The following is a 14112-nucleotide window of genomic DNA, read 5'->3' on the forward strand; positions in this document are numbered from 1 at the left end:
AGACACCGCCCGGGGGCAGCGCCGAGCGCGGGGCGGCTCCGCGGGGAGACTCCGCCGCCAGCCCCGGGCCCGCTCCGCCCTGAGGGCAGCCGGAGCCCGCCCCGCCGCGGGCGGCGCATGCGCGGCGCCGTGTGTCCGCCTGTCAATAAAGCTTGAACAAGCGCCGGGCCAGGGGCGCTCGGGCGGGCGTGTTTTGTCGGGGGGGTTATTTTTTTTTCCTCCTTTATTTTTTTTATTTTTTTTTTTTTTTGAACGAACTTTATCGTTCCGCTGGCGCCGCCCGCTCGCCCGGCGATGCGCTGAGGCCGCCGCCGCGCTCGGCCCCGCTCCGCCCGGCCCGGCCTCGGCATGTCGGGCAGCCGCCAGCCGCCGCACCCCGCCGCGCCGCCCGCCGCCGCCGCCTCCTCCTCCTCCTCCTCCTCTTCCTCCGCGGCCATGGCGCCCGGCTCGTCCTCCTCGGGCGGCTCGGCGCCGCGGCCTGTGCTGGTGGCGGCTGCCGTGTCGGGCTCGGGCGCGGCGGTGGCGGCGGGCGCGGGGCTGGCCCGGCTGGCGGCGGCGGCGCGGCCCGGAGGAGGAGGAGGAGGAGGCTCCTCGGCGAGCGGCGGCAGCAGGAAGAGGCCGCTGCTCACCCCGCTCTGCAACGGGCTCATCAACTCCTACGAGGACAAGAGCAACGATTTCGTGTGGTGAGCGGGTTGGGGGGGGGGGGGGGGATATCGCGACAGCGCGGGGCGCGCGGCGGTAGTAGGGGGAGCCCCGCTGGCACCCGGCTCGCTGAGGGGCAAGGGTTGCTCCCCGGCTCGGCTGTGCCCCCAGAAAAGGCTCTCCCTGCCTAGGAACAAAGCCAGGCCGCCCCCAGAAGGGCCCCGTGGCTGCACAGCTCGTGGGGTGCCCCAGCAGGGCCCCGCCATGCTCACTGCTGTCCCGTCAGGTGCCTTCTTTTCCAAGGTAGCATGGGGGTAAGAGCAGCTGTCACCTCCCCGAGGCGAGGTGGCCCTTCTGGAGGTAAGCACAGGGCTCCTGCTGCCCCGTTTAGGGGTTGTGCCCATCCAGGTGGGATGTGAAGTTCATGGCTGTTGATCCTGACAGAGCCAGCAAAACCTGCATGGGCTTTGCTGGGAAAGGTCGGCTGGCGTGACATAACAGTAGTGTTTGTGTCAGCCTCGCACCTAAAACCAGATGGGTAGGAAAGTTCTGCAATGATGAGATACAGGTTTGTCTCGCATCCCTTCATGTGTTGTCCTTCTAACGTTTGGCCCAAGCTGCAGGTCTTAATTGGAAATGCCCCTTTGGCAGGTGTGGGGGAGCGAGGCTTGCCGCAGGCTCTGCTTTGAGAACTAGTTGGTAATGCTGGGTTTTAAAGAGGGCCTATTGCTAATGGCTTTCAAATCTTCCTACATAAGGAGTAGGTTTGGCTTTTATAGCTGGCTGGATGTACTAAAATGTGAGAACAGAAAGTTGGGGTAAGTGTTCACAGCTGAGAGGTGAACCGTGATGATGAGATACTGGAGACAAGCGTGGGTTAGAGGAAAGTCGTGCATCTGAAGGAACCCGTAAAACAAGAGGAAAAGAAACGGACCACAGCTGGCAGGGTGGCCTTCTCTGGATGTGCTGACTTCCAGGTGAGGGTCAGATGTTTGGCATCTCTGCAGGACAGGCATTGTAGCAAAATCCTGCAGACATAATCCTATGGCTTTGTAAGCGATCTGGCAAGGTAGATAGGAAATATCGCTGTTACTAAAGTGAGAACCTGAAGCTGCTGAAAAGTTAGTGGCAGGAAAACCAGCAACTACTGGCTAGTAATAAGGAGTAATTTCTGATCCATACTTCTCACTATGGGTAGTGGTTTGCTCTGTAGCAGAGTTGGGGTGAGTGCATGTCCCTGATCAGCTGGGGTCCTGCTCTGAGTGCCAGGCCGTGTTGGGTGTGTTAAAAGGCACTTGTTATGGGAGATGGCTGTGTTGCTGTTGCTCATGGATTTTCTGGTTGTGTTCTTGCTCCTTCGTTCCCGCTGCTGTAATGCTCCAGCAGGGCCGGTCTGCAGCCATCACTCCCTGTCCCTTTCTAGTTAGCTTTTGCTCTTTGTTGTCTGTTGTAGACGTGAACGTGTTTGAAGGGAAGGGAAGTGAAGTCAAGTCCATGTCAGTAAGCTTGTTGGACAGTTGAAATATTTTGCATTGGTTCAAAAAGCAGAGTTTCTTACTGTTTTTTGTACAGGTAAATGCTTCAATGAGAGTGTGTAATGAGTTGTTTTCTCCTCATCCAGGAGTACTGCTGGCTGAACTAAGTGAGAAGGAAAAATCAGTTGAGTAGTAATCAAGGCAAAATGTCTTTTCCTGTCCCCCTCTTGGTATTTATAGGAGAGCCATGCTGGGTGTACTTAAGTGCAGGTCAGAACCTTTAAGAGCAAGTGATAATTATAGTTAACTTACCTGGGTTCCTCACTGCCGTGTGTTTCTGTGGGCTGTAGGGCTTGTTCTTGTTTATATTAACAGTAGATTCAAATTATAGTACTTATCTTTTTTTCAGGTAGCAATACAGTTACGTAGTACAGAAATAAAAGCTCAGCTGGCAACTGTGGAGTTCTGAGCAATGTCCAGTAAGATGGGTGCATGTGTGAGGGTTTAAATAATTGATTTAAACAAGCTTTGGCTGTCTCGGTCTGAGAGGCAGAAGCTTTCTGTGTGCCATTTTTCCATAAGGATGCTGTCAAGCCACTGCCAGCTGCAGGGAGGGGAGCGTTTGATGATTTTTCTGCACACGGGCTGTGAGTTACTGCTAGCTGCAGCTGTAAAGTCAGCGGCAGATCCTGCCTGTACCAGGCTGAAGTTGGGAAAGAAAAGAGAAGTTTGGGTGAGTTGTGTGTGCGAAGGGGCATGTGGAAATACTGTAAATAGTGTGCGCAACCTGCCTGCCTGTCATCCGAAAATGCCCTCTCAGCACTGTGAGGCTGAGGCTTTAACCCAAACGTTGGCATACCTTGCTAGGCTGGGTTGTGAAATGTTTAGCAAGTGTACGCTCAGGAGTTTGTACACGGGTGCTGTTTGTAGTACGTTTCAGCATCTGCCTGGAAGCGTGGCATGCCCGACCAGGAAAGTGTGTGTCTGACTTACTTGGCAACTGCATGGTGGTAAGGGAAACTTTTTGTGCCCCTTCATGTAGGCTGTGGAGGTTGAAGGTAGACTTTGTGCTGCTTCTGCAGCCAGGCAGTTGCCTGGAGAGTGCCTGTCTGAAAGGGAATCCTCTAATTGGAGGATTTCCTCCTCTCCAGCAGTGTAATTGCCTACGGTTTTCCCAAGCCTTACCTTAACCCTCCCAATTAATGGTTCACTAAACCTTTCTAAAACCAGTTACGATCTGCTTTGCTTCCCAGATGGAGGGGATCATACTGCAGGCTGACTTGTCAGAGGCTGTTTCGTATCAGTGCTTGTTTCTGAGCTCTTTCATAAATAAGAACATGTGGGAAAGAGTATGTGGCATACAGACCTGGAGAGGTACAGCCAACTTACCTGGGTGTGGGAAGCACTGTTTGCTATACTTAAAGGTAGACTCGTGAGTCTTTAAAACCAGGTCTTTTTTTAGGTGCTTACTTGTTAATGGTGATGCCAGACATGGACAGAGTACGGTTTGTATGTTTGTGATCTGGTAAGTTCCTTTAATAAGGACTGCTTCAAACTGACTGTGGAGGTCACAAACTAAAACAATGTTATCCTAAACAGCTGTTCATGACAGTTTTATAATCTGAAACAATGATAACTCCATAATCTATTGTTGTGTTAGAGCTTCGTACTGATCAGATGGCAGTGGCAGTGCTCTTTTAACTGGTCACACTCTGAGGAAATGACAGAGCTTGGAGTCAGTCCTGCTCTCTTCTTAGACCCAAGAAGAACAGAACAGGAGGGAGAAGCTGTAAGCAGGTCCTGTTTGGTGTGGAACAGAAGGAAGTATGAAATTGCTTGAATTTCATAGTGACCACTTCCACCAGATGTTCAGGTAGCTGAGGTTGACAAAAGCACTCTCGAAGTACTCTGAGAACAGCTGGCAAAATGGAGAGGCAAGTAATTGGTTAAAACAAAAATGTATGATATCTGCCCTGACGTCTCAACCATGGAGAAAGAAAATACCTGATAAGCCTTAGCAGTTTAGAGAGTGATGGACAAGTAACTGTTGAGTAAATAAGGTATTGGTATCTGGTAAGGCACAGTGAAATCTATGGCTTGCTGAAGTACTTTGCATCTTTTTACACGGCTCTGCTGCTTAAGGCTCTCAGGTAGAGAATAAGAGCTACCTCGTGCATAGGAGCCTTGATGTCACCATAGCTGTGCTGCTCAGCTTCGGCACATGCTGCAGGCTGCAGTATGGCTCAAGTTCCTGCCTCTGGCCTCTCATCTGTTCTTAACCTTCCCTCTGCTAGACTCAAAACAAATGGCACACAGCAACTCGTGTAATAGCCAGCTTGGCTTTGATAGGTATTGAGACATCAGTCTTGTTTCCGTTTGTAAATCAGTCAGCGTTTTGAGGTGAAACTGTTCTTAATGGAAACTTCAGGCTCTGTTGAATGACCCTGGTGCTGAGTGGCTATTTTTGTGGGCTCTGATTGCTTTTTCTCAGCTGTTTCGACTCTGTCACTTCTCCAGTCAAGCTGGTATGGAGAAGAATAAGTTTGGAAACGGGTCTTGGGTAGCTGTGGTGTCAGGAGGACATCTTCCTTGTTTAGCTCTGATGTGCCACGTTCGACTGCAGCCAGAACAGCATTACAGTCTTGTTGGTCCTTAGTGCACTGCCTGCAAGAAATGCAGAAGTGTACTGGAAAAAACACACCTGACCCCATAGGAAGCAGCAGTTTTTAGCATCTCCAGGGAGTGGGGCTGTGTTATGTGGCATGATTAGAAGAAGGCAGAGAAGTTTAGCTCTTTGTCACCAGTGGGGGAGAAACCAGCCTCAGATGTTCACAACCACAAGTCTTCCTCTTACTGATGTGTCCTTGTGGGCCAAGCTGTTGAGAACTTATTCTAATGAAAAAGTGCCTTGAAATAGAATTTCATTTCAGAAACAGTGACTTGAACCCCTTATGTTGGGGCTACTCAAGACAAAGGATTTGCAGAAAAGGACCTGCTGGGGAAGAGAGGGGCAGGTGGTCGTTAATTATTTTTGTGCCTTCTTTTGGGGAGCAATTGGTGTGCGGTAGCTTGGTTGGTTCAAAGAATAATGTTCCGGTTTGATTTGTTTGCTTCTAAGCCGTGTTTATGTAGTTGTGCTGGGATGTCGAAGACAACCTGATTTGTGTGTCGGGGTGGGCAAACTCTTTGCGGCATCCATGTTTCCCAGTTTGGTCACTATGATGGGGATTGAGTCAGGAGAGGCCGCAGCTTCATCTCCAAATACTTTTTTTTTTAAGCCTGTAGAGGTGTCTCCTCCTCCTTCCTATGTCTAAATGCCTAATGGGGTCTCACAAATATTAGTATTCTCTCAAAAGAGCGATGAGATGTGGGAGTGACTTCTCAGGAGTGTTGGTGATGGGCCTCTCAGTCTGTAGGGGAGAAACTGAGGTGAAATCGCACCTGCCCAGCCAGTGATGTGGTCCGAGGTCAGGTGTCTTGAACTTAACTTTGGAGAAGATGGATGCTTTGCAAAAGCTGTTAGCAGTCCTGTAACAGCTGCACGTCCTTCTCCCATCAGCTCCCTGCCTGGTCCTTGGCAGTTATGAAGGCAGTTGGTTATGAATGGCTATTGGCTGAAAAATGGGAGAATAAACTGATTTTGGCATCACTTATAAACACCTTGTGTCTGTTCACAATAAAAACAAATTTTTATGGTCAGTTTGAGACATAGTACAGATAGATAGGAGGTCCTTTGCTTGTCAGAGGTGCTCTGGCTTTGGGTGGTTTGCAGCTGTTGAAAGCTTCACCAGTGAAGGCTCACCTGGTTTCCAGTTGTAGCAAACTGCAGTATCGTTCCGAGGCCAAAGTGCCCTTGATTGCCCTTTTGATCTTTATCCTGCCTAGCTGCTGTTGCACTTCTTTTGTCCTCTTCTGCTTTACAAACAGAAAAGATTACCTATGAGTGATTGGGTAGCTGTTTTGAATTAATACTTTTTTTTAACTTAAAAAGATGTCTTTGATTTTGTTTTCAGCCCCATCTGTTTTGATATGATTGAAGAAGCCTACATGACGAAATGTGGACACAGCTTCTGGTAAGATCTTTGTATCACACAGTGCTGGTGACCTGACATCATTGTGAAACCCTTTCCTTGAGTTTTCTGCTACTTCTGTTTTCTGTCCCTGCACTGAAGAAATTGAAATCAAAATTTAAAAGGTGGTTACGAGTTAGACTAAAAGTCTATGAAGTGTTAAAACCAAAACTTTGTGCCACCATATTATTTCGTCTGTAAAGCAATAAAATGGTCATAAACTGTTGGTAGCATTCTGTGCTCAGAGTCAGAGCAGTTTGCCAGCTTATTTCTCTGGGAAATGGAAGCTTTCTGTTACCACCTGAAGCAGTGGGTCCTGCTGTTACAGAGGTCATGGGAGCCAGTGCTGCTGTTGGGAGGTCTTCTCTTCCTTCGTGCAAGACCATACGGTTTGAAGTGGCTTGTACGTTGTCTAGGGCGATTCTATTAAACTTCAGAGAGGATATGCTTTAGGCTTGTTTCCTTCTTCTCCCCCTTGATATTTTTCTCTTTGCAAAATGTTTACTAGGCAGCTGTTGTATCAAATTGGCTCAAGGTTCACATTTTTTCAGTATGTTATCTCTGGTTGTCACAAGGAGCAAAAATGTTTCATGGAAACATACAAGAACCCTCTGGGGCAGGTGTACAGTTATCTGCTCCTCTTGATCTCAGCTAGGGGTTGGAATAAATGTTGAACCGTGAGGCTTTAATGTTTGGTGTATACCATACTCTTATGGTGTCTGTTAAGCAAAAACAAATCTCCCAACTTTTTCAAGAAGTAATATTTTAGTAGCATAAAACACCTTGAGCAACAGATTCAGTTAACTTTCAGAATGTTTTGACCTCTATATGTATACAGGTAAGATAACATCCGATTTTATGCCCTATGTGTAACATTTTATGCTGTTGATCTGTAACACTTTTTAAAAAGTCCAAGATAAGAAGCATTCAAATAACTTTATTTAGGAAGAGCAGAGCAATGTTGTCATATCTTTTAGAAATTGACATCAAACTGGGCTCTTAGGGAGCAAGGTGCTTAAACTTAATGCTAAAGTGCATCTTGGAGTTACTCTGTCCCTCAAATAACCAACAGCTTAACATTGACTCCGGAGTGACTCGTATTAATAGCTGCTGAGAGGCAGGGGGGAAACATGAGATGCTGGTGAAGATACTTTGGCAGTGCTCGATTACCTGAAGCGCACGGTAGTTTTTAATGTCACTTGCAAAGTATTTGGCTAACCTGGAAAAGTTGCTTCTGAATAACAGTCTGTCTGGTAGCTCTGCGTGTGGAAGCGGGGCACGAATTCAAGATTCAAGCATGACTGAAGTATCCAAGTTGCCATAATCCTCAGTGAAATAAATGAGTAAAGTACTTAAATACCTTTTTGTAATCCTTGCCAAGAAGCTTCAGTTTTTTGCTGTAGCATGCTCCTAGTCAATATTGGAATGCTTTGACTCCACTAAGATCTCGACAACACAGCTGTTAGCTAGCAGTGCAAGTCAAGTACACATTATCTAAGGTTGATGCTATTTCCTTTGTCCTTATGTTTTTTTCTTCATGTTTATGTACTTTATCTTGTGTTTTTTAAACAGCTATAAATGTATTCACCAGAGCTTGGAAGACAATAACAGATGTCCCAAATGTAACTATGTTGTGGACAACATAGATCATCTTTATCCCAACTTCTTAGGTGAGCTTTAGGCGTGTTTTCATAAGAAACATCTTTGTTGTGATGGAAGGCATGTATTTGTAAATTCATCCTATAAATAACCTGCTTGTGGATATTGAAGATAAAGTCCAAGCATCATCCCTTTGGTCAACTGTTTTCAAAAAAGAAAGTGGATAGTAGTATAGGTTGTTACACTCCATTGTCTCTAGCAGTTTTATATATGCTGAGTTACAGTAGTGAGACTGACTTGCTGCTTTATGCATGCTATAAAAAGCAAAATGAAGATGTTTTATGGCGGCTTGAGATTTGAATCTGTTTACATTTTTTTTCCCCTGCATTGTCTGTTTAATAATCAGGAACTTGTACTGTTTTCAAAGTATGAACACTGAAAGGGGGAGGCTGAATTACTTACGGTACTGCTTTGGTGACTACAGTGTGGTCCAAGTGATGTATGTGTGTAAATTACATAAAATATTCATACACATATGCTATCCTAATTAATTGCTGCATAAGCAAAGAAGGGAAATGATCTTCACTGGAAATAGTTAAATACTGGGTTATGGGGAGAAAACATCAAAGAAAATGCATTGGAATGTGAAATACCAAAATTAATCTTGATTTCATGTGCTGGGATATCCATTTAATAATAGATTAAAAGCTATGGTAGCCAATGAATGCTTCAGAAACAGTCATCCTGATTTAGACCCAAGCATGTTGTGCAGAAGATGGTGCTGAGGCAAGTCTTGGAGGATGTATTAAAAAAAAAAAAGAGGAATACATATGAAGGGGTGAGCTTATCCCGGTCTCTTTACAGTTTGTTAAACTGGTGTGAAATAACTGTAGCAAAAATAACTTAAGCAATGAATGTAGTGATTTAAAGGAGCAAGTTGTTCTATTTGGCTGCACTTGTTCTCAGCCTGTAGTAAGTCTGTTAATGTTTCATCTCCTTCATACTCCTCTGTGATGTACATCTGCCTTAGAGCTAGAAAACCGTGGTACTTAAAAATAAATAAATGAACTGAAGCAATTTTGGGAATGTGTAGGCATTATATTTACTGTTTTTTTTAAATCTCTATCCTTCACAAATTGGCCAAAGAAGAAATTGGTTAGAGAAGAATGGACAAAACTTCCTACTGTTTTAACTGCTAGTAAACTTACTGTGGAATTTGTAATAAAAATTAAAAATAGGGGTGGATTTCTCATACTTATTTTGAGAGCTCTAATTCAGTCTCTTTTTACATCTGTTTTTTTTCAGTCAATGAACTGATTCTTAAACAAAAACAGAGATCTGAGGAGAAAAGATTCAAACTGGACCATTCAGTGAGTAGCACCGTATGTTCCAACTTTCTTACTTTATATTTATTTAATGGTTTTATACAGCGATTGTTATTATGTGGCTTAATTTAGAAATTGTATCATTGAGCTGTTGCATGAATTTGCTTTACGGGGGAATAATACCAATATCGGTGGCACTGTATCCATTCAACCTCGTTAATTCCACTTCTTCCTGCCAGCCGTTTTACAGGTAAAGGCAAGTTGTGTTAGTTTAACTAAATGTCATGCAATATATTGAATATAACCTGGGAAACTACCCTTAGAAGCACACTTGTTTAAAGGTAATAATCTTCATTCAGTGTTGGAAATTACAGCTACAATAAGTCTAATAAATGATCGTAAGTGCTACACGCTTGTCTGATCATGTGTGAGAAGTTACGTTCTACAGAGAAATGGAAGGATAATACCAACCACAAGAGGGAGAAGGATGTGTTTGGAGTACCGGTGTTCTGGCTCTGATCCCAGATAAAACTGCCTGGTTCTCTTCTAAACTTTGTGTCACGGAATCAGAGTGCGAATTAGCCTGAGCTGCATTCCTGGTTGAGGAGAACCCTGTACTGCAGCAGTGGATGCTCCTGTACATTAAGATCAAAAGGAGTATATGACATTAACCAGGAAACTTGCATAATAATTGTCTTCCTATGTCTGGTTTCCTTCCTGGGCTTCTATGTAAGTCATAAATAAGGATGCAAGGTAATACTGAAAATCACAGAGCGCCTGTTTTTCTCAGTTTAAAAAATATAGCTCTATTGAAGTGTTATTAATTTAAGGACTGCATTGCAGAAAACTATGCTTTCAGTAGTTGTATGCTTTAGAAAAGAGCACTCTTTAAAGATTCATTCGTTTACTTGCAGTCAGTTCTATATTCAAGATAAAATGTAAAGGATTTAGTATCTCATTTAAAATGCATGCAGCTAACCTGAAGGCATGTACAATAACTTTTTGGAATTTGGTTCCACTTCCTCAGAGTGCACCTTTAAAAACTGTGCCTGTAGATGCATCGAAGTTAGATAACTGCAAGCAAATGGAAATCTACTGTGACCTTATTCCAAAAACTTGGGCCATCTCTTGGCAAGAAATAAAAATACCAACATCTTCTAAAAAGAGCAGCTTTGCTGCTGTACGAGCTCCTTAATATGCATGCTTTCCTCTTGTACTACTTCTGATGTTAAGTGAAATTATTAAAGACATGTTACAGCAAATGAATCCTGTGTTAAGCACCATTTCTTGGCAAAGGATATGTCTCGTTAATTAAGAAATCACGTTAAGGCATCTCTGAAGCTTTCTGAATAGTGCAGTAGATTAATAAAATAATAGTGCTAGTCAGTAAAGATTGTTTTTTGGTCTCTTCAGTGATGGCAAGGGCAAGATTCACACTGTATATCAAACAAATGTATAGTAGTCTTGTCTGTACTGCAAGTGTCATTATAGAATCTGAGCTGTTACAGATATTTGAGTCTTTTTCTATACACTTCTCAATTTATTCAGACATTTTTCTCTTCAACCTTGTCTATTGAGCCTGACAAACATGTAAACAGTATTCCAATTGCTTTCCATTTCTGGAAGAATTTTTTTCAAGGTTAATATTTTGCCTCTTATTTTCCTTTTAAAATGATGTTCAACAAGTTTAGCTTTTAATTCTGTATTTATGTCCAAAACAAACTCCTTGTGGAGCAGTCCATCTCCCAAATCAAAAGAGAAATGTTCCTTTTTCATAAATCTGATGCTTATTCTCTCATTTCATTCTTATGAAAATGAAAGTATGCCCTGAAAGTTAAGTTGTGCTATTTAAAATTTTGTCTTAAATCGCATGTTGACTTGATTTAAAGTTACCTATTTTTTTCTAGTTGTTCCAGGTTGAAATTGAGCTGGTTTTTTTGTCTGTGGTTTCCACAGGTTCCAAGTGTTGTGTAAAAAAAATAATAATGTTCTGTATGAATGTTACATTCTTTGTCTTAATCTAGCCAATACAAATAGGTTATAACCTCTTAGAAATTGTCTGCTTTAGATTGGGTGGCATTTCTAGTTGCTTGCAAACTTAAATATCTTGATTTAGTGTCATAGCTTTAGAGGACAGGGTGTTTTGTTTCAGCTTTGTTTTTTCTCATTTTTTTAGAAGGCCTTAAGACCTTTCAGCTGCATCCTGAGGTTTCCTAATGCAAAGTTATGCCTAGTGTTAATGTATTATTCAGCGTTTCCTTTTCTAAAAGATACTTTTTTTGTGAACTTTACTGATGATGAGAAGGGCAAACAACCTGTAGAGAAGGGAGAATGGGCTTCATGGTAATGTGCTTGTTCTCCAAGGAGTACTTTTCAGTTCTAACAGGTTGAATGAAAAGATCACCCTGATGAGCTTTGTCGTCTTTCTTGCTCTTGCATTTCCTATGAAAATACTCTTAAGAGGAATAGTGTGGGAGGTGGGAATTGAAGAAACAGACCAATACTACTTTCTTCCATTTGAATTTAGTATGAAGGCTTTACCTATTACTTGGTTAAAAGATTAAAAGGTATTGCCATTTAACAATATTTCAGATGGATGTAACTCAACTGAGCTTCAATAAACAACACCATTTTTCTCCCCATAGAAATATGTTCTTAGAAACTAGGGCACAAATCGGATAAAATTGTGGCTGTGTAATAATCTCTTCCTAGCAGTAGCTGTGCTCTCATAAAGTACAGCTTCTCAAAATATCTTCCGAACAAGATAAGCAGTTACACAGAGCAGTAGGACAGAAGAGCTATGTCCTGTACATGTGGGAGGGTTGGGAGTTGTGATTCCTGAAAAATGCTTTGAGGTTTTTACAAAGGGATGAAATATTGCATTTTTGCCTTTAATATCTATTGCTGGATATAGCCCTGGGTGTCTTGAATTTAATGTCTCTCCTCATGTTTCTAGAATGGCCATAGGTGGCAGATAATTCAAGATTTGTTGGGAACTGATCAAGACAATCTTGACTTGGCTAATGTCAACCTGATGCTGGAGCTGCTGGTGCAAAAAAAGAAGCAGTTGGAAGCAGTAAGAAATTTCTTGTGTCCTTTTTAAATGAACACTTTTAGTTAGTAGCTTTTTCTTTTTACATCACTGTCCTCTTAAAGAAAAACTGTAATAAAAGTTCAGATGTCTCATATTAAGTCAGTTTGAAGACTTAGGCAATGTGAAACAAACTATTTCTATGATTTAACTGCAATGTGGCTGGGTTGGGATAGTTATGTATTTGGTCGTTCCATGCTATTAGTCTCAGATGACCATTTTCCAGTTAAAAGAACCAGACCTTCTAAATTCAACTGAATTATAATTTTGGTCAAGTGAAGTTTGAGTAGAATGTCGATGATACTTTAAAACAGGTGAGGAAAAGTTGTATTAGAAACTGCTTATCTTATTCGCTCTTGCAGAATTAATATTTACTTACTCTCCTTCTATCAGAACCACAGGCTAACCCAAAAACTTTTACTCACTTTGAGCAAAATTGTTACTGTCTTGCATGGGGGCTTGTATATAGCTCTTTCAGTGTGGTTCAGTGAAAATGAAGTGGGAGTAAAGCTTCTAACTTCAATGTAAAACCACATCGTACTCAAGGCTGTTTCACACTTGTGACATGTAAAACAAAGAAACAGAATTTAATGTATAGGTGCTTCTCAGCAGGCATATCTTTTAAGGATACTAAGTCTTAAAAAAACAAAACAACAAAAAAAAACACAAAAAACCCCACCTGACACTCAAAGAACACTAAACATTTTTATTTCTACTTGTTTCACTTTTTAATTATAGTCACAGGGGTGGGGAGGAAGAATAAGAACATCTTGTGAAAAATAGTTTTCTTGCCTCCTGATCTCTCTACTTTTCCTGTCCCCTCTGCCTTTAATGGCTTGTATGTGATAATGTCTTGAACCTTTTTGAGTGTATATTCACAGTCCTTTAATGGTAAATATTTCTGTAGGTTGTGAAAACAAGCTTTAGAATGCTGGGATAGGATTAGGGCTATATTAATGCTGAAATTCAATTTTTCTTTCTTGTTGTGCTAAAATTGCTCCATTAAGTTTTTGGCTGATTTAGGTGAAAATATTAAACCAATTGTTGAGGCAAACAACCTATTAGGGAAAGATTGCAAATGGATGTTCTCAGTTTCACCAGTGATTTTTGTCTTCCATTCAGGAAAAGCCGTCAGCAGTCATCTCTTTACATAATCTGAAATGTTAATTTTGGCAGGAGGTGTCTTTTATATAAAAGCATACTAAAGTATGAAAAGCATAGAAGTGGACACTAATGATCTTCCAGGACAGAAGATTAGTCTTCAAAGAATCTGTATTCCAAAAGCAATTTCAGGTGCAGTAGACAATAAAGAAAAGCATTTCCTATTATTAGTAAGTCTTCAGAAATACACAAACAAGAACTGCTACAAGGATTTCTGCCTTCATGTGAAAACTTGTGATCCAAACAAAACTTTAACACCTGTAAGGCAAAGGAAAACTACTGTTCTTAAAACCGCATTAAGCTATTTTCTCCTCATCTCTGAAAGCTGTTTCTGTGTAGAAAATGAATGTTTGTGTAACCATTCCATAGATATTAAGAGAAACACTCTTATTTACTGTGTTACAGGAGTCCCATGCTGCCCAATTGCAGATCCTCATGGAGTTTCTCAAAGTTGCCAGAAGAAATAAACGAGAGGTAACTTGCTTTGGTTTTCAGCTGGTGAGGTGTTGTCTGTGGCCTTCTGTCATTTTGTTTCTATTTAAGTGATCTGTTAGCCTAGTGTTACCTCTGCAAAGAGAAAGGCAAGGCCTGTTTGGGGAAGTCTCATGCAGAGGACATATGGGATTCAAGGGAAATTAATCTGTTTACGAGTGACACCTTCAGTTTTTAATCTCTTGCCTTTTTGTCTCACACTGATGTAAATTCAATTTGGAATCTGTCCTCTAGTTCTCTTCTTCCCACATGCT

General features: G+C 42.3%; 1 protein-coding gene across 1 annotated transcript in view; it reads left to right on the forward strand.

Moving 5' to 3' along the window:
• Positions 1–348: 348 nt before the first annotated feature.
• COP1 (COP1 E3 ubiquitin ligase) overlaps positions 349–14112 on the forward strand; it is a 129995-nt gene continuing 116231 nt past the window's right edge. The window contains exons 1-6 of the mRNA XM_035537932.1: positions 349–686; positions 6134–6193; positions 7763–7860; positions 9095–9171; positions 12071–12190; positions 13772–13840. Coding sequence (XP_035393825.1) covers positions 349–686; positions 6134–6193; positions 7763–7860; positions 9095–9171; positions 12071–12190; positions 13772–13840 — 762 coding nt within the window. The remainder of the gene's footprint in view (positions 687–6133; positions 6194–7762; positions 7861–9094; positions 9172–12070; positions 12191–13771; positions 13841–14112) is intronic.

This window comes from Cygnus atratus, chromosome 8, assembly GCF_013377495.2.
Source record: "Cygnus atratus isolate AKBS03 ecotype Queensland, Australia chromosome 8, CAtr_DNAZoo_HiC_assembly, whole genome shotgun sequence".
Taxonomy (NCBI): domain Eukaryota; kingdom Metazoa; phylum Chordata; class Aves; order Anseriformes; family Anatidae; genus Cygnus; species Cygnus atratus.